Raw genomic sequence first — 24,944 nt, forward strand, 5'->3', positions numbered from 1 at the left:
TCCCCCCCGGGGGGGGCTAGGAGCGGCGTTTCGTGAATAATGACACGGCCGGCGGCGCCAAATGACGTCAGCCGCGCATGCGCGGCTTGGCCGGCACGAACCCGCGCATGCTTGGTTGCCGTCTTCCCCTCCGCTGCCCCGCAAGACGTGGCGGCTTGATCTTGCGGGGCAGCGGATGGGAAAGAGTGCGTCTCTTGGAGACGCCGGCCCGACAATCAGTGGGCACTAATCGCGGGCCAGTCCCCTTCCGAGCACGGCTGTGGTGCTCGATCCCCTCTCCACCCCCCACAGGCCCCAAACTTACCTTTCGCGCTATGTTCACGCCGACAGCGACCAGGTGTGGTTGGCGCCGGCGTGAACAGGTCGGGAACGGCAGGCCGCTCGGCCCATTCGGGCCGGAGAATCCTGGGTCGCCGTGAAAAATGGCGACCCACGGTTCTCCGAGCAGCGTGTCGCAAAACGCGACACGCCATTTTGGGGGGGGTGGGAGAATCGCGGTGGGTACCAGAGCGGCCCTCCCGCGATTCTCCCACCCGGCCTGGGGAGCGGAGAATCGCGCCCTTAATGTTTGAACTGAATAATGAGTTTTTGTTGGTGATCCTAGATGGGCGCAAGCTGATGTCCCATTTTTGTTTAAGTTTCTTCATTGCTAGAGGGCTAGAGTTTAAAAACAGGGAGGTTATGTCGCAGCTGCATGGGGTGCTGGTGAGGCCACATCTAGAGTACTGTGTACAGTTTTGGTCGTCTTACTTGAGAAAGGATGTACTGGAGGGGGTGTAGAGGCGATTCACTAGGTTGTTTCCGGAGTTGAGAAGATTGGCTTATGAGGAGAGACTGAATAGACTGGGACTACACTCATTGGAATTGAGAAGAATGAGGGGTGATCTCACAGAAACATATAAAATTATGAAGGGAATTGTTAAGATAGAAGCAGGAGGTTATTTCCACTGGCGGATGAAACTAGGGGGGGCATAGCCTCAAAATAAGGGGGAGCAGATTTAGGACCGAGTTGAGGAGAAACTTCTTCACCCAAATGATTGTGAATCTGTGGAATTCCCTGCCCGGGGAAGCAGTTGAGGCTACCTCATTAAATGTTTTTAAGGCAAAGATAGATAGATTTTTGAAAAGTAAAGGAAGTGAGGGTAAGCGTAAGTGGGTGGGTAAGTGGAGCTGAGTCCACAAATCAATCAGTTATGATTTTATTAAATGGGACAGCGGGCTTGAGGGACCAGATGGACTACTGCTCCTAGTTCTCATGTTCATAAGTTCTTGTCTTATGCCATCAACCAGATCATTTTCAGTCTTTTCTTCAAACAATTTTTTTTTAATTTTAGAGTATCCAATTATTTTTTCCAATTAAAGGACAATTTAGCGTGGCCAATCCACCTAAGCGACACATCTTTGGGTTGTGGGGGTGAAACCCACGCAGACATGGGGAGAATGTGCAAACTCCTCGCGGGCAGTGACCCAAACCCGGGATTCAAACCCGGGTCCTCAGCGTCGTAGGCAGCAATGCTAACCATTGTGCCACCGTGCTGCCTTTTTTCAAACAATAATGAGATCTTCTGTTTGAATCCATAGAATCCCTACAGTGCAGAAAGAGGCTATTTGGCCCATTGACCTCGCACCGACTCTCCGAAAGAGCACCCTACCTTGGTCCATCCCCAACCTATCCTCAAAACGCCACCCCCTACCCACCCCAACTTTGATCACGGCCAATCCACCTAACCTGCAAGTCTTTGGACTGTGGGAGGAAACCAGAGCACCCGGAGGAAACCCACGCAGACACGGGAGAAAATGCAAACTCCACACAGACAGTCACCCAAGGCTGGAATCGAGCCTGGGACTCTGGCGCTGTGAGGCAGTCTAAACACTGTGCCAGCGTGCCCCCCTTTTAGCAAGTTTCCCAAATGAGAATTTAGAAGTGTCAGCGAGCTCAATTATTTTTTTAATTCTCCTTTTTCACATTTTCTCCCAAATTTACAAGAAACAATAATCAGTAACGAATGTAATGTCAATCTCCATATCAATAACAACGATCCCATCCTCCCACCAAACCCCAGACATTGGCCCGCATATTAACATAAACAAATGACAAAAAGGAATCAGTAATCACCCATAATCCCAATTAACACATACAGTCCCCCGCCCCCAACCCTCCCAGCCCCCAACACCCCTAATGTTCGATGTGATCCAATTCTAAAGTGCATAATGAATAATGCCCATGAATTTTAGAATCCCTCCATCCTTTCCCTCAGTTCAAATTTGACCTTTTCAAGCATTAAGAATTCCAGCAGGTCCCCCCGCCACGCCAGGGCACAGGGTGGACATGTTGATCTCCACCCTAACAGGATCCGCCTTCGGGCAATCAACAAGGCGAATTCTACAACATCTGCCTCTGCGCCCGTTTCCAACCCCGGCAGGTCCGACACCCCAAATATGGCCTCCTAAGGACTCGGGTCCAGTTTCACGTGCACCACTTTAGAGATTACCCTAAACACCTCCTTCCAGTAATCCTCCAGCTTTGGACAGGACCAAAACATATGAACATGGTTTGCGGGGCCTCCCCCGCAACGTTCACACACATCTTCTACCCCCTTAAAGAGCCAGCTCATCCTCGCCCTTGTAAGGTTCGCTCTGTTCACCACCTTCAGCTGTATCAGCCCCAACCTCTCACACGAGGTGGAGGCATTCACCCTCCGGAGCACCTCACACCAGAACCCCTCCACCATACAGTCTCCCAACTCTTCCTCCCACTTTGCCTTGATTCCTTCTAGCGGCGCCTTTTCCTCCTCCAAAATAGCCCCGTAAATCGCTGATGCTACCCCAGTCTCCCTGTCGTCAGCACCTCCTCCAGCAATGTGGAACTGGCTCTACAGGGAAGCTCTGTATCTTTAGATATTTAGATGCGTGCAAAGTCTCGAACCTGCATGCATCTAAATATTTCCCCCTGCTCCAGCCCATACTTCGCTCCCAGTTCCTTCAATCCCGCAAAACGACCCCCAAGAAATACATTTTTTAATGTCTTAATTCGTTTTTCCTCCCATCTCCGAAAATTTCCATCCCACTTCCCTGGCTCAAATCTATGGTTCACCCGAATCGGCATTTCCCTTGACCCTGCCCCCAACCCGAAGTGCTATTGAAACTGCCTCCAATTTTTCAACGAAGCTATTACCATCGGACTCCCTGAGTATCTCTCCGGGGACAAGCTCAATTATATGTTTTCCTCTCCTTTGGGTGACTTTTATACATTTACACTGAGGAACACGCAACAAATAGATATTTTTGAGAGTTCTTTCCCAGCTGATTAATGACCATGTCAGCAGTGATATAATTGCAGAAACCATTTTTTAATGAATTTGCAAGACATAGCTGTCTGTGTGGAGTCTGCACGTCCTCCCCGTGTGTGCGTGTGTTTCCTCCGGGTGCTCCGGTTTCCTCCCACAGTCCAAAGATGTGCGGGTTAGGTGGATTGGCCTTGCTAAATTGCCCGTAGTGTTAGGTTAATGGGGGGATTATTGGGTTACAGGTATAGGGTGGGTTTGAGTAGGGTGATCATTGCTCGGCACAACATCGAGGGCCGAAGGGCCTGTTCTGTGCTGTACTGTTCTATGTTCTATAGCTGCACAGTCATTAGCACCGTTCCTTCACAACTCCAGAATCCCAGGTTCGATTCCCGGCTTGGGTCACTGTCTGTGCGGAGTCTGCACGTTCTCCCCATGGGCTTCTTCCAGATGCTCCGGTTTCTTCCCAAAGTCGGAAGATGTGCCGCTACGTTGGCATCGTTGGTGATGCCAACATTTATTTCCCATCCTTAATTTCCCTTGATCAAATGATGAGGAGCCGCTGCCTTGAACCACTGCAGTCCATGAGGTGCAAGAGCACTCGCAGTGCTGTTAGGAAGGAAGTTCCAGGATTTTGGAACAGTGAAGGAACGGTGATATCATTCTAAGTTAAAATGGTGTGTGACTAGGAGGGGATCTTGTAGATGGCGGTGTTCACATGCATCTGCTGCCCTTGGTCTTCGAAGTGCTTAAGGACAGGGTTTGGAAGGTGCTGCCTAAGGACCTTTGGTGAGTTGCTGCACTGCATCTTGTAGATCAAACTTTTCAAACTCAGAGTCGCGACCAGTGAATGGGCGTCGGGAGGGTGGTGGAGGGATTGGCTTTTTAAAATGCCAGCCACAACCGGCTTTTAGGTTGAGAATGCCGGCCTCCCCAAGCATGCATGTGCCCTGGGGCGGATCCGGCAGTGTGCAGGCCCGGAGCCCAGGAGGGCAAACTGCCTTATCCTGACATCAATAGTTTGTCCCAGTACCATCTCCTGATGTCGGTGCACTGTCCCAGAACCAAATTCAATTGTTAAAACGGCAGAATCTTCCCACCAGAAAGCGGCGGCAGGGAGCAGGTCACACTGACCACATGCGATCCGTGCTTTGGGTGCAAAATCACGGAGAAGAGATTCCTCCATTTTGTAGCTGCCAGCAAGCAAGCAACAGGACTGTGTGAAGAACTGAAGATGGATCATTTTGTAATAAGGAAGAGGGGGCCAGAGACACAAGCAGGCCAGGATCTCACAACTGAACCTGCTGGAGAGAGCCTCTGGGGAGATTAACAACCCATTAAGAAAAAGCTGAAATTGGGAACAAAGCATTATAAAGACGATTTCTTGAGGTATGGCTTTATTAATTGTGCCAATGTAAATCGAGATACAAACCCATGTATGTTATGTGCCACAAAGTACTGGCAATGAAAGTTTAAAGCCCTCAAAACTTCAAAAGGATTTGAAGACTAAGCATGGTGAGTTCGAGGACAAATCTCTTGATTCTTTTCAAAGGATGCAGCAAGAACTTAAATCATCAACTTAAGCCCTTAGCAGAAGTATAACATTGAATGAGAAAGCAAGTGAGATCATGAGGACCAAGCAGGTTCACCTGTGGCATTAAAGGTAAGCACAGACGGTGTGTTGCGTGGCTCGCGAAGGTCAGTCAGTGTGGGTCCTGAAGGTCGGCCAGTTGATAAAAGTGGGTCCCAGGAAAGAAGTTTGAAAAACACTGTTGTAGATGGTACGCACCGTCGCCATTGAGCATCGGTGGTAGGAGTGAATATTTGTAGATGCAATGCCAATCAAGGGAGCTGTTTTGTCCTGGATGACGTTGAGCTTCTTGAATGTTGTTGGACCAAGTGGAGAGTGTTCCATCACACTCCTGTCTTGTGCCTTGTAGATAGATGGTGGTCAGGCATTTGGGGAGTCAGAAGGTGAGCTACTCCCACAGAATTTGCAGCCTCTGACCTGCTCTTGTAACCACAATATTTATATGTCTAACCCAGTTCAGTTTCTGATCAATAGCAACCCCTAGAATGTTGGTAGTGGGGGTGTCCAGCAATGGTAATGCCACTGAATGTCCTGGGGAGATGGTTAGATTCTCTCTTGATGGAGATCACCATTGCCTGGCACTTGTGTAACACAAATGTTACTTGCTACTTAAGTAAGCTTGAATGTTGCCCAGGTCTTGCTGCAAATGGACACAGACTGCTTCAGTATCTGAGTAGTGACGAATGGTGTTGAACATTGTGCAATTATCAGCAAACATCCCCATTTCTGACCTTATGGTGGAGGGAAGGTGTTGATGAAGCAACTGAAGATGGTTGGGCCGAGGACACTACCCTGAGAAACATTTGGAGTGCTGTGATGTTTAACCTCCAAACACCACAACCTATCTTCCTTTGCTAGGTTGAACTGAGGCTGTTCAACTGAAACATGAAGTATGCATCAGGTAGTGTGTCCATATGGTACAATTGTGGCATTATAACTTTAAATGACTTCTGGATTTTGTGCTTATTTGTTTACAATGTTCCAGATTCTGACCTGCCATATAGGATAGGGGAATTAGTTTAGTTGCTTCAAGCTGTGAATGCTAAATTGCCAGAGGTAATGAGAAAAAAAAGTGTTTCTGGTTCACATCCATTCTTTGTTAAATACAATCTTCCATTTGAAGATGTGCATATGTTGAACTGTGCAATAGACCTGGGAGCATCTTCAAGAAATAAAATCAAAAACTTATCTTTCATTGAAATCTTGCGTATGTTTGTATTTGGGGATCTCCAGTCTGTTGAAATGTACCCTGGTGAATGTTGTTTTGTGATCTCAGTTGCTTTAAAAAAAACTATGTGCTTTAACCACTGATCTTTCATCCCTGGGATCTGGGTTTGAATTCAGCCCAAGATTAGCCTCTCTCTTTGGCTGCAGGGATACTAAACGATTTAAATCCAGAATAATAATTTCCAGTGTCCAAATTTTTTTTTAAAAACTTTCCATAATATGAGCTACAATCCCTGATGAAGGATCTAGACTTATGCTGTCACTAAATGCTCAGAGCTCAAATAAAATGGAGACCGATGAATTGAAGAAACTGAACCAAGACAAATGTACTTAATTGATGAAAATTAAAACCTTTTTGTTTAAAATAATGGCATTTGCATGTCTATATACCAGCTATATTGAAGGATTTTCCAAATCTTTTGCAAGCATTATTGCAGGGAATTGAGCCGATGAATTTAAGTAATTGTCCAAAAATTGAATCCCATTATACTTGCTTGTTCAGAGTATGGTATTGTCCTCCAGTGAACAGCTTCAATAGAGCAAGAACAAGAAAGAAGAAAACAGCTAGTGAGCAAAAGGAGCAATGGGAATAATGTATAGAAACTGAGAGCCTGTAATTGGTAATGGGAACGATTAAAGCAAGCAATTATGAAAGAATGGAACACACAAAGTGTGGAGAAACAAATAAAATCAATTTATCTGGCATTTTCTGTAGTAGGTTGCTATAATGTTGCTATAATGAGATTCATCCTCTGCCGTGAGGTACCCTGGTTTTACATGCCGGCCCTGTATTTTGAATTCACTTTGGTACTCATTTCCATGATGAAGTATAACGCGAATAGCCTTTTAAAAGATTGTGATTGGCACCCTGTTTTTGATACATGCAATCATGGTAGCATGTTAAATTCAAAGGGCTTGTCCAATCAAGAATTCAATACAAGAAGAGGTGGTAGCTACCATAACCCACTGTAATAAGTGAACATGTTGATTGAAAACAGCTTCTAGATTGAGGAAATGATAGAGGTTGTAATTGGGATGAAAGATGAGCATGATGATGCTTAGGTAATCGAAATGGATCATATATTTCAATGATAGTAACTCATTTAACAAGGGCGATCTGGAATTCTTTTCAACATTCTGGGTTATTGATTGCCGATGTGACAGTTTTTAATACTGCAGTAATATGGTGACACTGAAGCACGGGCCCTATTGCAAATGATAGACTGAATAATCTTTTTTTTATCTAAATAGACACATAGTGTCACCTACTTTTGAGTAACAATGAAAATCCTTAGCATTGGAGTCAAGCTCCCTCTGCTTTACTGAGTTTTGAATATTACAAGAATTAATTTTTTTTGATGTATGCTTTTATTTAGGTGTTTTGTATGTGTGTTTTTTTAATTAGATTAAGCAATATTTTCCCTCGACAAATTGTAGAAAACTGCTGGCGAAATGTATTTTTCCTTTCTGCAGCTGAATTTCAATATTTTTACTTCATGTTTACTGACACCAGGAGAGAGCAGCAGATGATAATTTTGCTTTGAACTTAACACGTTTCTTAACATATCCAGCTGCAGCCTTTAACATGATCACATCTTCCTCCACCCTCTCTTCTCTATTGTCCAGCTTTGTAAGTCCTGTGGATGCTTTCGCTTGGTTCCTATCCATTTGGGGCTACAGCATCTCTAGTAATAGCTGTTCTTCCCTGCCCCATTCTGCTACTATGAGCATGCGCAAAGATCCAACCTTGGGTCCCTCTATAACTATCTTTCCGCAATCCTCTCATTGGGCAAGCTAGCGAACCATTTTCCCATTCTCATCCTTGTTTTTGAGTCCCTTCATGGTGTTGGCCCTCCCTATTCCTTACTTGAATCAGTCCACCATTAGCAGGCTTGGCTTAACTGCTTGGGCCCTAAGCTCTATCCTGCTTTACTTCCACTCTTCCCTCCTTTAAGTTGCTTCGCAAAACCCAGCCCTCTTTGCCCAAGCATTTGGTCACCTGACCTAATAACTCCCTGTGTGTCTTGGTGTGTAATTTTGTTCAGTGCTTCTACGAAGTGGCATGGGATTTCTTATTACGTTAAAAATGCTACATATGCATTGTTGTTGCTGTAATGGTTAAACGTTGCCGTTTTTATGACTGCTGCAAGTCCCCATGTCTGGAAGGAAAGTCTAAACCGTTTTTTAAAAAAAATTCCTGTTGCCAAGGTCTCCAAGAGCACCAATTTTACACGATTAATTTTTAACTTTCCTGGTATTTGATTGTTCATTGGGCTTTTTCTTGGGTCACATTTTACTGACTTTAACCCATTTTCACTTGCACTCCATTTGCAGCAACATTTACATAATTTTCTCTTACTGCTGGCTGACTGACTATTCAGTGTTTATGGACCAGCAGGACATTGAGAAATCTAACAGGTTCATATGGTTTCTCTTCAAAATGATGTGTCATAAATGTTTTTTTTGCAGATTCCATCCCCTCCCCTTGCATGAGTGATTGTTGAAATTCGTTCTATTGATGGGTGCATAAATTTTAGTAATTTATGTTAGATGTAACAATGCATTATGGAGGGGGGGTGAAGTGAAGAGAGAGAGTTGCCCACGGAATTTAAGTGCTACATTGCTGCCAATGCGCTATCAGTACTTAGGTACTAAACGGATCCTCAGGCTATTTAGCTACAGGTGGCAGTCTGGCTGACACCAGCCCTTGTCTTGATACAGGGGTGGTGTCTCTGAGTTGGAGTACCGAGCTTCTATAAACAGAGGCTATTCATAGCTCTGCACAAGTTAAATTTTGGTTGTGAAATGTCTTATTCACAGTAAATACTCATGCAGTACACATTTACCCTGCATAGTGGCCTAGCAATGAGAATGTATATTTGGCTGTGCACACTAAATTTACTTTGCAGAAAGTATGAGGTTGATAACTTCTGTTAGACTAATGTACAGCAGTTATGGTAAACACATGCTTTTCAAACCTCAGAGGATCATTCTGACACATGGCTGATAACTTATCACTCGAAAGGTTTGACAGCCTGTGTTTATTATAAAATGCTTTAGTATACAAGTGATATCTTTTTAAGATTATATGGACATTTTCTTTTATATAAGCAACTGCTACTTAAAAAGCTCAATTTCTTCTAAAGTACAGAACTAATCTTTCTCACACATTTACTGTCATATTTAAGGGAAGTGTTGAATACCTTTCCTGTAGTACTTTCTCTTATTACCCTTCAATTAGAAACCTTGTGTCAAAAAATTGGGGTCAAAGTGACTAACGAATTGTTTGATTTTTTTTTTAAAGCAAAATCTGGTGTCTATTAGGTTTGAAGAACGGTGTGCAGCTTGTGTTTTCCTTTTCATCACTTTTTTTTGTATAGTGCATCAAAAGAACATTTATGAAAATGTGTATTGTCCGATTATAGTATGTTGATTTATATCTGCCTCCGCTTCTCATTTTATTTTTCAGTGATAAAATCCTGCCTGGTACCGTGCAGGGCTGTCCGTGTGCTTTAGGCTAGGTTGTAAGGATAATGTTGAGGATCTCTGGTGCTGTAGTTGACCTGTGTTATCAGTGCTGTCAAAGTGTCTGCGAATATGAACTTTGACGTTGTTGTTTCATATTTGTGGTATAAAAATTGTAAACATCTTCAAAAAAAAAGCTCCCAAGTGATTTTTTACATTTCAAGTCTCGAGCAGTTTACCTAGTTTAGGAACTGGAAAAAAGATTGCTTTATTTACTTCAATTTCACTGAAGTGCCTTGAACTTTAATATAAACTACATCGCAGAAAACGGCTCTTTGTATAGTGTTTTACAATTGGCTCAGGGATTCGTGGACATTCACAAAAGCTTTTGCAATTGTTGGCAGGTTAAAAATGATCTATATAATCCAAATTTGTATTAGAGGAAGGGGGAAAGGGAAACCTTTTGGCACAAGTTTCTCAGTTGCTTGTTGGATGTCGGTGGTGGGTATAAATGGTTTTCTTTGGGTTAGTTTATGTCTGTGATGTTCCATCATGTCCCGATGAGGGATTATTTTTTAAATGCCCATGTGTTTTATTTATTAGGTTTGAGCTGTTGGCCAGTTTTGCAATTCCTCGGGGTGAATATCATATATTAAATTTGTTAAATGAGTATTAGATTTTGCAAACCTTTTCAAGAATGCACTTCGGTAGACTACAACGAGTTGTTACTGGCGTCTGCTGTTAGCATGCTCTGCTGTCATGACAGACAGAGTAGGTGAACGTTCCCCCCATTTGCCAGCTGCAAAGGGCCTCGCATGTAAAAAGCTTTTGGCCAACCTGGATCCAACTGGGACCAGCATTTCAATATAGTACTGCTACTATTTTCAAAATAACCAGCAGTTTCAGTCAAAAAGATGCCAGAAACAACTTGCGTCTGATATAGAAATGTTACTTGTGCATGAAGTGCCCTTTTGAGATTAAATTTCAGGCATATTGTTGGAAGACATGCAGCTAATGTTTGCCCTGCAATTGGTTATGCTGCACCTAACATAGGAATGCTGGGTAATGGCAATACATGCCTAGCACTAGCAAACCACCACCAGACCCCACCGCCCCAAAGAAAATTTAAATAAATAGATAATTGTTTTAAATAAAACTGTGAAAGGTGAAGTCAATGTAACATTCTTTGACGTGCCTGAATCTCTTCAAACTCAATTGTTTTCATTTTTAAAAAATCAAATTTACTTTCAAGTATAATGACACAGTCTGGAAGAAAAAAGTATAGCCGTGATGATTGCTATCAGCAGAATTTGTATCTTAGTGGCTTGTGTACAGTGGAATCTTGCCATCTTAGTAAGCAATGCGCTGTAACATTATGTATTGCAGAGAATTTGTGGAGCGACATAAACAAAAGTAGTGATTTAACTTGGCTACCACTCTATTAGTTAAGTAGATTAATGTGTGCAATACAACATTTATAGTGCAGAAACCGACCATTTGATCCAGCAGGTATATGTTCTACATATACAACAGTTTTCATGCAGGTTATGTTGAAACTACAGGATTGCTTGGGTGGTAGGTGGGGGGATGGAGTGTCTCACTTACAATTTTTTCAACGTACAGTTAGCTGAGCTGCCAATTATATACGTTCCTAATTGCATCCCAATATTTTAACCTAGTTCTTCGCCTTTATTGCAAAAGGTTTGGATACAAAGATAAATTGTACAGTCCTTTGGTGAGACCCTATCTGGAATGCTGTGTGCAGTCTGGTCCCCATACTTGAGGAAGAATATACTTGCATTGGAGACAATGCAGCAAAGGTTTGCGAGAGTTGTCTATGGTTGCCCTATGATGGAAGACTGAGTAAATTGGACATATATTTTCTGGAGTTTAAGAGAATGAAGGGTGATCTGATTGAAAGATAGAATATTTTGAAGGGGCTTGATTGGGTAGACATTGAAAGATTTTTTTTCCGCTCATTGGGGAATCTAAAACATGGGATAGAGTCTCAAAACAAGGGACCAATCACTTAGGACTGAGATGAGGAGAAATATCTTCACTCAAATGGTTGTGAATCTTTTGAATTCTCTACCCTAGAAGGTCATGAAAGCTCCATCGTTGATATATTTCAGGCTGGGATAGATAGATGTTTGGTGTCTCGGAATAAGTGACAGGGAGCAGATGGGTAAGTGGAGTTGAAGCTCGAGATCAGCCGTGATCACAGTGAATGACGGAGTAAGTTTGATGAGCCATATATTCTGCTCATTTCTCTTCCGTTATTGCGCTTTATCTTTCTGCTGCTTCGGTGCATGTCCTCATGTTCTCCCTAATCTAACTAATTCAAACACAAATGTAGTCTATTCCCTTTATCAATATAAATGCATCCATTAAACAGGCTTATGTTTTGTGTTTTCCTAGAGTAAACTGACCCTATCCTCTAAGTCTATCATGTTAATTAAAGGCTTTAACAAATGTATTTATTAACCTATGCATGAGAATGAGTGTGGGGTGGTCAGGCCAACAGATATATCCCGTTCCTAACTACTTGAGAAAATGCTGGTGGGTGCAACGGTGGTGCAGTGGTTAGCACTGCTGCCTCACGGCGCCGAGGACCCAGGTTTGATCCCAACCACGGGTCAATGTCCATGTGGAGTTTGCACATTCTCCCCGTGTCTGCGTGGGTCACCCCCACAACCCAAAGATGTGTGGGGTAGGTGAATTGGCCACACTACATTGCCCAGTAATTGGGGGGAAAAAAGAATTGGGTACTCTAAATTTATAAAGAAAAAAGAGAATGTGGTGGTGAGCAAGTGCCGTCAGGGAGGGAATTTCAGAATTTTGACCGAACAGCAATTAAGGAACAGCAAGTCAGTCAGGCTGGAGTGAATCTGGAGATGGTGGTTTCCCGTGCCCCAGCTGGCCTTGTCCTTCTAAGTGGCCGGGGGTGCAGATTTAAGAGCTGCTATTGAAGAAACCCCACTGCGGTCCATCTTGTTGATGTTATACACTGCTGCCACACTGCATCGATGATGCAGCTGCTGACCTGTTCTTGTAGCCACTGTTTTAAAATTATTTTATGGGACGAGGGCACTGTTGTGTTATGTAATTTGGAATAACACAAGCTGCCATTTGATGCAGTTTTGAGTAAAAGGTGCTCCAGACTTTGAAGTGAGTTCAATGTGTTTTATTGAACTATTAGTGCAGTTCTCAATGAGTTTGACTCTCTTCTAATCTAAATATAGTAACTCAGTCTAACAGAACCAGCCTTGCTTTAAGCCACGTGCTGGGGTGTGATGCTGAGGCTACACCCTGTCTCACTCTGTAGATGTTGGCCTGTGGAAAGAGGCGGCGTGTGAGTGCCTCATCCCTTTTATAGTGAGATACTACCCCTGAGTGTCCTGACTGCTCATTGGTCGTGTCCTATTCTATGTGCTGCATGTTAGCATATCATGACATCTCCCCTTTTTTTTTTACGTTTTGTTGGCGTATGTGAATGTATTTACATGTGAATGAGTCTGTCTAACGTGACTGATGGAGGACAACAGAACTGAGCAAACAAAACAAACGTTCACAAGTCCAATCTCTGAGTCTTGCGTCTCATCCTGGTCGACCACCGGAGAGGTGGCGGAGGGGACGACAACGCCTTGACAGGCAGGATGGAAGCCTGGAATCTTGTGGTGTGAGGTATCAGGAGATGGCAATTCAACATATGGAAATGGAGGAGAAAGTGGGCAGGCAACTTTGCGCAGTGTCCATCGATTCCTTCGCACAATGGAGCCATCAGCCATACGTACAACATAAGAGCAGGACATGGCCTGTCGAACAACGACAGCCGGGGCAGACCACCCACCATCCGGTATCTTGATCCTGACAGTGTCTGCCGGAGATAGCATGGCCAGATCGGTGGCATGGGCATCATAGTCCTGCTCTCTGAGCTGCTGCATCTTCTGCAGCACCAGGAGGTGATCCAGGTTGGGCAGGTATATGGCTGGAAGTGTCGTCCGCAGGTCCCTGTTCATCAGGAGTTGAGCTGGCGACATGCCAGTGGACAATGGAGTCGCCCTGTACGCGAGCAGTGCAAGGTATCTGTCGGAAGCAGAGTCCGCGGCCTTGCAGATGAGCTGTTTCACAATGTGCACCCCTCTCTCGACTTTTCCATTGGACAGCGGATAGTGCGGACTGGAGGTGACATGCTGGAATTGTATGACCTGGCAAACGTGGACCAATCTCGACTGGTAAAGCACGGGCCATTGTCGCTCATGACGCTGATTGGTCTGCCATGCCTTGAGAACGTCTCCTTACAGGCTTTGATGATGGTCCGAGAGGTGCGGTCCGGGAGCTTCAGCACCTCAGGGTAATTCGAGAAATAGTCGATGATCAATACGTAGTCGTGACCATTCGCATGAAAGAGATCGATGCCAACCTTGGATCACGGAGAGGTCACTATGTCATGCTGTTGGAGCGTCTCCTGGCTCTGCGCTGGCTGCAACCGCTGACGGGTAGCACAGTTCAGGACCATGTTCGTGATGTCCTGGCTGATGCCGGGCCAATAGACAGCCTGCCTGGCTCTGCATCTGCACTTCTCGGCGCCCAGGTGTCCTTCATGAATCTGGCACAGCACCAAGCTCTGGAGACTGAGCGGAATGACAATCCTGTCCAGCTTGAGGAGGATACCATCAATCATCGTCAGGTCGTCCTTCACATTGCAAAATAGTGGGCACTGCCCTTTCTGCCAACCATTGGTGAGGTTTTGGATGATGCGCTGCAAGAGGGGGTCTTTGGCTGTCTCATCACGGAAGAGAACTACCTTCTCATCTGTCGCCGGGAGAGTGCTAGCACACAGCTGCGCCTGCGATTCAATATGCTGAATAATCTCCAGTGGCTCACTGGGCGAGGTGACAGAGCGGGACAATGTATCAGCGATGATGAGCTCCTTGCCAGGTATGTACACCAAGTTGAAATCATACCTCCTCAGTTTAAGCAGGATTCTCTGCAACCGAGGCGTCATGTCGTTCAGGTCCTTGTGGATGATGTGGACCAAAGGCCTATGATACGTCTCGATAGTGAATGTCGGCAGGCCATAAACCTAATCATGAAATTTGAGGATGCCGGTGAGAAGACCCAAGCACTCCTTCTCAATCTGTGCGTATCTGGTTTCAGTGGGCGTCATCGCCCTTGATGTGTAGGCTACTGGTGCCCAGGATGATGTGTCATCTCGTTGAAGCAACACCGCACCGATGCCACCCTGACTCGCATCTGTGGATATCTTTGTCTCCCGATCCGGGTTGAAGAATGCCAGCACTGGTGCAGTGGTGAGCTTGGCTTTCAGCTCCAGCCACTCTGTCGGGTGTGCTGCCTTCCACTCCAAGGCAGTTGACTTTTTCACCAGGTGGCGTAGGGCTGTGGTGTGTGTGGCCATGTTTGGAATGAACGTGCCCAGAAAATTGACCATACCCAAGAAGCGCAGCACCGCCTTTTTGTCCTCTGGAGCCTTCATCGCCTCGATGGCCTTGATTTTGTCTGTGTCCGGGCGCACACCATGCTGTGAGACCTGGTCGCCTCGGAACTTGAGCGTCGATGTGCCAAAACAACATTTGGACCTGTTTAACTTTAGGTTGTTGGCATGTACACGGCGGAATACCTTCTGGAGACGGGACACATGTTCTTCAGGGGTCGTGGGCCATATGATGATGTCATCCACGTACACACGAACCCCTTCAATGCCTTCCATCATCTGCTCCATGATGCGATGGAATATCTCCGATACCGAAATGATGCCAAATGGCATGTGATTGTAGCAGTATCTGCCAAAAGACTTGTTGAAGATGCAGAGCTTTCTGCTGGACTCTTCCAGCTGGATTTGGCAAAATCCCTGTGATACATTCAATTTGGTGAAGAAGTGCGTGTGTGCCATCTCACTCATGAGTTCCTCCCGCTTCAGGATGGGGTAGTGTTCCCACATGGTATTCTTATTGAGATCCTTGGGATCAATGCACTTTCACAGACCCTCCAAAGGCTTCTTTACGCACACCATCGAGATGACCCAGTCAGTCAGTTCGGTGACCTCGGCTATGATGATGCCTTTTTGCTGAAGATCCTTGAGCTGTGCCTTCAGGCGCTCTATCAGTGGAACAGGGACTCGTGGTGGTGCGTGGACCACTGACTTGGTATCAGGTCGTAGCAGAATCTTGTATCGATTCAGCAGCGTGCCCATCCCGTTGAACACATCTGGATAGTGGGCGAGGATGTTGTTGATGCCGGCCTGAAGATCCGAATGGGACGGCGTCGTGGTGTAAACTCTTTGTATGAGGTTCAGCTGCTTGCAGGCGTGCGCACCGAGTAGGGATGCCCTGTCCGGCTTAACAATTTTAAAGCGTAACCGTGCTTGTGTGTGTCGGTTGGATATGTGCAGATGGCAGGATTCCAGTGCTGTGATGGCATTCTCATTGTATACAGGAGCTTGCAGGCAGCTGGAAGGACCGTGGGGGGCTCCTTAATGCACCTGAAGTCTGCCTGTGAGAGGAAGTTGGCAGAGGCACCTGTGTCCAGCTTGAACTGGATGGGGCAGTGGTTGACCTTCATCATTGCTCGCATTCGTCCTCAGAAACCACTGCTAGGATTGATTGGATTTGCCATGTGTCTGGTGTGGCATATTCACACATTGTAACAATGCCCACACGGTAGGCATTGTCCAGGCATTCTTCATCTGGATCTGTTGCATTGCCGGGATCAGAATCCTGTAGGCGTTGTTGCACACTCCGGATGCGCCGTCGTCAGAATTGGGAGCGCTGGCTCCTGACTGGTGGTGCAGATCTGCACAGGGCTGCATGGTGTGCCTGGCATCCCGCAGTTGAAACAATGTCTGCCTCTTGCAGGGCAGTGTTTCTTTAAATGGGCGGTGCCACAGTTCGAACACGTCATGATGTCGGCGTCCTGACGCTCCGTGCATCACTGCACATGCGCGGTGCGGTTCTCAGATGTCTGCACCTGCGCAGTGCGGGTTTCGGCCGCTTTGTTATACCGTTCGCATCGGGCATGCGTCAGGCCCCGGGCAGAGCGCGCAAAATGGCCGCTTTCGTCAATGTTGAGGCTCTGCATCCGGGAGATGGCCTGCACACTCTCCGCTTCGTGGGGGGCTTGTCTATTATTTTCTGCTTGCTCATGCCCTGTACATGTTTCAATCGCGACCGGTAGGGTCATTTGCTTGATCTTCAGTAACTGCTCTCTAAGGATTAGAGTGAACTCCAAAAACGATTTGGTCTCTGATCATGGAATCAATGATATCACCGAAGTTGCAGGATAGCGCTAGCAGTCTAAAGTTAGTTAAATAAGAGGTGAAGGATTTGTCTTTACATATATTGGATTATACACATTTGGCAAGCCTGGGTTAGAGTGTATTTAACTGCAGTCATTATGCTTTTAAAATAATCTTGTTTTGCAAGGCCAGAAAGCTTTAGGAGCCAGAGGTGAAATTGACTATTGTGGGCCGACGCCCTTACCTTTGCTTCCCTAATTGCCTGCCGGAGAATCCTGCTCGGCTGGTGATCAGCAGCACCATCCAAAGCTGCAGACTGGCTGGCCGACCTGTTGGAATTTCTCCAGGTGGAGAAAATCAAATTCGCCATCCGAGGGTCGGGAGAAGGCTTCCATAAATCTTGGGAGCCATTCACCCAGTTGTTCCAAAACCTGTTGCAGCCAACAGCCAGTAAACCAGAGGGAGCAGAGAGCCACAATGAATGCCAATGAAAAGGAGGGGTGGGGGGAACGGAACAAAGAAATATGGAGCCCAACCAGGCTCAGCAAATAACAAAACACATAGCGTCCAGCCAAACTTAGAGGAACAAGATATAGGAGCTGAAGAGGAAAGAGACGATTAGAAGGGGAGGGAGGTCACGAAGAGGGGTGGGGGTGAGGAATGTTGGGGAACCGGCTGGGAAAAGGAACCCACTGGAAACGCAAAACAAGAAGCCGCAACCAATGTAACTAGCAGAAGACAACTAATGTATACATAATTTATCTTTTTTTTTCTTCTTTTTCTTTTCTGTTGTTTTCAATGTATGCCTTTGTTTTGTATAACTTAATAATCCTTTATAAAAGCATTTGTATATAAAAAAGGAAATTGACTATCGTAAAAGCCTGGCCTAATGCACTGTTGTTTGAGGGAGTCCTGGGGAGTTGATGTGTTTTCAGCCTGGGGAATTGATGTGTTTTCAGCCTGGGGGGTTGATGTGTTTTTAGGCTGGGGAGTTGATGTGTTTTCAGCCTGGGGAGTTGATGTGGTTTCAGCCTGGGGAGTTGATGTGTTTTTAGGCTGGGGGGTTGATGTGGTTTTCAGCCTGGGGAGTTGATGTGTTTTCAGCCTGGGGAGTTGATGTGTTTTCAGCCTGGGGAGTTGATGTGTTTTCAGCCTGGGGGGTTGATGTGTTTTTAGGCTGGGGAATTGATGTGTTTTCAGCCTGGGGAATTGATGTGTTTTCAGCCTGGGGAATTGATGTGTTTTCAGCCTGGGGAGTTGATGTGTTTTCAGCCTGGGGGGTTTGATGTGTTTTCAGCCTGGGGAGTTGATGTGTTTTTAGGCTGGGGAGTTGATGTGTTTTTAGGCTGGGGAGTTGGTGTTTTCAGCCTGGGGAGTTGATGTGTTTTCAGCCTGGGGAGTTGATGTGTTTTCAGCCTGGGGAGTTGATGTGTTTTTAGGCTGGGGAGTTGATGTGTTTTTAGGCTGGGGAGTTGGTGTTTTCAGCCTGGGGAGTTGATGTGTTTTCAGCCTGGGGAATTGATGTGTTTTTAGGCTGGGGAGTTGATGTGTTTTCAGCCTGGGGAGTTGATGTGTTTTTAGGCTGGGGAATTGATGTGTTTTCAGCCTGGGGAGTTGATGTGTTTTCAGCCTGGGGAATTGATGTGTTTTCAGCCTGGGGAGTTGATGTGTTTTCAGCCTGGGGGGTTGATGTGTTTTCAGCCTGGGGAGTTGATGTGTTTTTAGTTTAGAGAGATTATGTCATTGCTGGGTGGTCCTAAGATATTCAGTCATTTTGTGAGAAAGCTTTAGAGTTGACATAATAATAATCACTTATTGTCACAAGTAGGCTTCAATGAAGTTACTGTGAAAAGCCCCTAGTCGCCACATTCCGGCGCCTGTTCGGGGAGGCCAGTACGGGAATTGAACCAGCACTGCTGGCGTTCTGCATTACAAGCCAGCTGTTTAGGCCACTGTGCTAAACCAGCTGCATGATGATCTGATCCGATCTGACTAACCTTTTAGACCACAAATAAGGTCTTTTGCGCTCACGGTAGGATAGTTTTTTTTTTAAATGAATCATATTTTTTGTTTGAATGAACAGTACTTAAAGCAGCGCAGTCTTGTCTGAGGACAAGGTGGGAGCTGAAACAAACCTATTAAAACAGCTTTTTGACGTCATCCAGCTAGAATCTGCAAGGGTTCAAACAGGAGCCAAATCTGTTCTGGAAAGCAAGTATTACTCTGTGCCCGGATGGATTGAGAGCTGTATGTTTGTTTCCTTGTTGTTTAATTGGCAATAGAGATAGTAATTAAGGGAGTTATATTTACTGTAATGAGTGGTATTGTTTAAGGCTAATTGTAAGCTATTTTCAGGTGTGATGTCAAAGAGTTTAATATTCTGTTTATAATAAAGTTTGTTCAATAAATATCAAATCCTTATTTCTTTGTGCAATCACTCCTGGAGCGAATCATTCTTTCTGCACAGTCTTACAACATAAACTAAAATATTGGGGTTTCGGTCCAGTATCCTAGCCACTGTTGGGGTCTGGTCTTGGATCGTAATATTGACAAATTGTTGAACTTATTTTAGTTTAGTTTCTGGTAAATGGTGATCCCAAGCTTTTGGTGGGAGAATTTAACAATGGCAATTGAATTTCAAAAGGAGATGGTTAGATTCCCTCTTGTTGGAGATGGTCATTGCCTGGTATTTGTATGGCACAAATATATTTGCCACTTATCACACCAAATTGGAATATTATCATGGCCTTGCTGCATGCTTGCTCAATCTACTTCCATTACCTGAAGAATTATGACTACAACTGAACAACTTGCAATCATCCCCACTTCTGACCTTATGATGAAATTAAAATCATTTGTGGAGCACCTACCCTGAGGAATTCCTGCTACAATACCCTGGTGCTGCGATGATTGGCTCCTGACAACCACGATCATCTTCCTTTGTGCTAGATTGACTTCATCAAGCGGAAAGGTATCTTCCCCCTTCCCCCCCCCCCCCCCCCCCACCCCCGATTCGCATTAACTTCAGTTTTCTTAGGGCTCCGTGTTGCCATATGTGATCAAATTCTGCCTTGATGTCAAGGGCAGTCATCTCACCTCTTGAGTTTAGCTATTTTGTCCAAGGCTGCGTTAAGGTCAGGAGTTGAGTGGTCGTGGTGGAACCCAAACTGAACATTGATGGTCAGGTTGTTGAAGATTAGGAGCTGCATGATCGCACTGTCAACTTCCATCACTTTTCTGCTCATTGAGCAGAGACTGTCAGGTACAAGCCTATTCCTTTATCACCTCGGGATCAAATTGTAACCTCTTTTTTTTCTCATCAAGGTCCTAACACTTGCGCATTTCTTCACTTTATCTATGATCTTGCAGAAATGTACCTACTGTATTAAAGTAGATCGTGAAGAGATCTCTCCAGGAATCCCCTTTGACTAAAACTCCACAAGGAATTTCTTCCATTAATGATAAACACTTGGCTGCACAGTAATTTCTCAATCAAATCCAGGATTAGTTCTCCTACCTCACAGGATGCTATCTGATAAAAGTAACTTAAATGATATTTTGTTAAATGCTTTCTTAGTAAGTCCAAATATAGAGTGTTGATGAGGCTGTCTTCAACGACTCAACTCAGGATATCTCCTCAAAAAAGATTCAGTTTGGTTCAAGAGATATGCTTTTTCTTTTCCCAGAAAACATGTTGCAATTCATATTCTATCAATATGTAATGTCTTTCATTTCCAATATCTAATTTTCATTTTTCTTTTAAATTAATGTTCTGTCACTGTGCATGGTGTGTGTGTTTCTTTGACCAAAGTGCTGGGTTTTGTGTTTTCCTGATCTTATACTTGAATATCATGGCATTTCACTGACCACAAATAATGTTTGTTCATGTTCTCATTCATTTTCTTTAACGCGAGATATGGACACCAGTGGTTCTATGCCTTTTTATTCAGAGTTGATTCATGAATAAAACAGCAGTTTCAAAAACAGCCTTTTTCAAAAAACTGGAGTCTTGAGCGACAGCACAAGTAGAATTGATTTCAACTGCAGGATCGTCTGGATTATAGTTTAGACACGGCGGGTCCAACATCCCAGCTAACCCAAGTAGTTCACCAATATAACCAATAGTCTGTTATCAATCTTTGACACTTCATCATGGTTAAGGGGAAGAAAGAACATTGATTTTGGCCAGTGCATTCAAATCCATCTCATTGGGGCTGAAGTCCTCAGTATTGGAGAAGCATAGAGCAAATATATACAGCATCTAAGCGGAGATTTTTTTAAGAGACACACTCTTGAGGTGATTGGAAAGTACTAGATGGTCTGGCATCAGGGTTGCGAAGCTGTTCTGTCTGCCTTGCAAGCTTGGGTAACAGGGTCATGTTAAAACATGTCTTCCATGTGCAGTTTATAGAGATGCCTAAAAATTGTAAAGGGAGAGAAAACAGTTATTAGAAACTGACTTGAAATAAAGTCTCCATAACCTGAGAGGCCAGAGTTCCAATTTCCTCTTATTAGAAAATTGCCTTGAATTGATTACTTTTTAAATTTTATTTTTGTTTTCCAATTAAGGGCAATTTAGCGTGGCTAATCTACCTACCCTGCTCATCTTTGGCTTGTGAGAGGTAAGATCTACATAGACACGTGGAGAATGTGCAAACTCCACCTGGACAGTGACCCGGCGCCAGATCGAACCTGGATCTTTGATGCCATGAGGCAGCAGTGCTAACCACTGTGCCACCGTGCTGCTCATTGCATTGGATTTATATTTGTATCAGCTAATGAACATCCCTGATTTTCTGGGTTCCAGCGTTTGCAAGCGTACCTTCAGCTGCCGAAGCCCAAACTCTGGAGCTCTGTCCCCATGTTTTTCCACCTCATTACCTCGCGTTTCTCCTTTAAAATACTTCGGAAAGCCCACAGTGGAAATCTTCCATCCCCGCTTCCTGTGGGAATCATCAGAGGCGGGACAGATGAATAAGAAATCTGTTGATCTCCGGACGGGAGGTTCTGGCTCCAGGGTGGGCGTGACTGGAAAGTCCCTACCCATCTTTGATCAACCTTTTGGTCAGTTGACCAAATCTTCTTATGTGACTGGGTGTCAATTAATTTTGGATAACAACCCAAGAAAAGCCTTGGAGTGTGTTACTAAGTTGAAGATGCAATTTACATTCACGTTGTTGATGCTGAAGTGGTGCTTGGGCTATCTAGGCCAGCTATTGAATTTGAGGAACTTCATTTTACATGCAGAACTGATTCACCCTGTCTACTGGGTCTATTTTGTTTCAAAATTGTCCTGTTGTTTGCACAAGTCCAGCTCCTCCCTGCAGAAATCCGTATCCTTTTTTGTATCTTTCTTGAGATTTCTTTTTTATTGCACATTATGTTTGAAATGGAGCCCAAGCAGGTTCAGTACTGTTGAACGCCCAGTGTCACACACTTGCATGATGCAAACACATTCCTATTACTTTCTGCTTGAAGGTTTCCTGAAATGGCATTAGCAAGCTGACAGTAAAATTATAAATATTGGTGTTGTCACACTACTCTATAATCATGAATTAGAATTTTTATTCACAAAGGACTCTTCTGGATTTTTTTTCATCAAAGATGCAGAAATGTGGCAGATTTTTAAAGATTTTAATAAATGATACCTGCCACTGTTGACTTTTTTAAAGGGTGGGGTATGATTCCATTTCCTTCAATTACTTAAAATAGAGGATTAGTTTAATTATCCGAAGAGTTACACTGAATTTGCAATCCTTGGTTTTTAATTGACAGAATCTTGCAGGAAAATAATTAAACGTACAAAAAAATAACGTGCGCTTGGTGCTTGAGTTGGCTAATAAATATCCTGAGTATAACCCAAGAATCTAACCACCTCCGCTTGACATTTAATGGCATTACTATTGCCATTTCCTCCATCATCAGCACCCTGAAGGTTACCATTTACCAGAAACCTAACAGAACTAGCCACATACATATTGAAGCTTAAAAAGCAGGTCAGAGGCCAAATATACTGCAGCAAGAAATTCACCTCCTAACTCCCCAAGGCCTTTCAACCATTTGCAAGGCATAAGACAGAAGTGTGATGGCATGCTCTCCACTTGTTTGGATGTGTGCTGCTCCAACAACACTGACAAAGCTCTGCATCATCCAGGGCAATGCAAACTACACTTATTGGTATCCCATCCACCATCTTAAACGTTCACTTCCTCCACCGGCGGCACACTGTGTACCGTCTTGAAGGTGCAATGCAGCAACTTGCCAAGGCTCCTTTGATAGGACCTTCCAAACCTACGACCTCTACTACCTAGAAAGGACAAGGGTAGCGGACACATGAGAACACCACCATCTGCAAGTTCCTCTCTGAAACACACTTCATCCTGGCTTGGAACTTGTATCACTCTTCCTTCTCTGTTGCTGGATCAAAATCCTGGCATTTACTTCCTAACTGCTGTGAGCGTACCTGTGCCACATGGACCTGCAGCAGTTCAAGAAGGCAACTCATCACTAGCTACTCGGTGGCAATTATTAATGGGTAATAAATGATGTCCTTGTCAGCGACTTTGAAATCCCATGAACAAATAAAGAATCAAACTATGGCCCGATGGATTGTCAGTCAAATCTTCTGTAAAATTTCCCTAAATTACCTCGTTTTTTAATTGCAGTGGCATATTGTGTTTTTTTTTTCTTCTTCTTGCTACCTTTCACCTCTATTTGCCTGAAGAGTTTGACTCCTTGTTCAGGTATAGTTGCATGGAGGCTCAGCATCCTCTAGCCCAGCCAGGCGGCCAATATTCTTTCAATCACCTTCACAGTGCGTGTCCATTGCCTAATAATGGGGGCATCCCAGCGGAGCCTGATATTGCATTTGTCCAATATTTACACCCGTGGACAAGGATCTTCAAAGAGCGATCCTTAATCGAAAAAGTAGATGATTTTGCCCTCCCTAACCCGCAAGTTGAAACCAGTTAAAAGAAATCCTATCTTCATGCTGTGCACGTTTTTTGATTTTTCTCGAAGCAAGGTAGCCTATAGTTCACTATTACTTTCTGCATGGCATTGTCCTTGACCAATCACAGCCGATTTGCCAACCAATCCGCAACGCTTTTTACCATGTACCATTGTTCTGATTGCTTGAAATTTGGCATTCTTCTCTTCATCATGATGTCTGCAAGATGAAAGGCCTCAGCAAATTGAATCATTTCAATTTATCTCAATTTAGAAATGTTTGGACTACAACAGCACACCAGGCTGCCATTATAATGCACAATAACTGCGAGCACAAGTTAACTGCTGACATGAATGAAATTCTCCTTTTTTTAACGATAGGTATGGATGAGGGTTTCAGTAGCAGATGGGTTATGGCAGGGCATAGACCAGTGATGTTATAGAGCTGGAGGGAGGCAGTCTCTATGATGAAGAGGACATGGGGTTGTGACAAGATTACGATCAATGTGATTAAGCCTAAGACATGGCTGGGAGATGGAATCGTTGGCATGATTACAAACTTTGTAATGGAGGGCAAATATGATGACTTCGCTCTTCAGTGTTAAACTGGAGGATATTGTGGTTAGTCCAGGACAAAATCTCAAGTAAACAATCTAATCTCTTTCATTGCCCCTCTGTTGTTGAGAAGTGGTGGCGAGGTAGAACCAGGTGTCGAACCTGAGCCGATGTCTTGAATAATTTCACCAAGGGGCAATGAGCAGATGAAGAAATCGAGGGGGGCCTAAGGAGTTTAGAATATTTTTTTACCTAAATGACAAAAATGAAAGGTCATAGGTTCAAACTAGTAAAAAGGTACATTTTGGATTAGTGTCGAGAAATTCTTCACACTGACTGATCAGCACAAAGGATGAACTCCCAGATAGAGAAGTATGGCTAAATTGTTGGAATAGTTTAAACAGTTGGATGCTGTTATAGGTGACTTGCATGATCAGTTAGGATGGACTGAGTGACCTTCCCTATTTGTAATCACCATGCATTTTTGGAAAAGTACTCTTCCATCTCTCATAGCATCAGCTGTGGAGCAACATTGTGGATGTCTGGGATCAGGTCTGCCTTTCCTGTGTTGAGGTTTGTGATGGAAGAGGACATTGGAAACTTTCTTTAAATAGACAAA

The 24,944-nt window shown here is 44.4% G+C and overlaps 2 protein-coding genes across 2 annotated transcripts in view; one reads left to right on the forward strand and one right to left on the reverse strand.

The window, feature by feature from the left end:
• pola1 (polymerase (DNA directed), alpha 1) overlaps positions 1-24,944 on the forward strand; it is a 373,540-nt gene that overhangs the window by 310,588 nt on the left and 38,008 nt on the right. The window lies entirely within an intron of this gene.
• The window catches only part of arxa (aristaless related homeobox a), a 74,109-nt gene continuing 69,914 nt past the window's right edge, over positions 20,750-24,944 (reverse strand). The window contains exon 5 of the mRNA XM_038802243.1: positions 20,750-21,239. Coding sequence (XP_038658171.1) covers positions 21,203-21,239 — 37 coding nt within the window. The 3' untranslated portion in view covers positions 20,750-21,202. The remainder of the gene's footprint in view (positions 21,240-24,944) is intronic.

Source organism: Scyliorhinus canicula, chromosome 7, assembly GCF_902713615.1.
Source record: "Scyliorhinus canicula chromosome 7, sScyCan1.1, whole genome shotgun sequence".
Taxonomy (NCBI): Eukaryota; Metazoa; Chordata; class Chondrichthyes; order Carcharhiniformes; family Scyliorhinidae; genus Scyliorhinus; species Scyliorhinus canicula.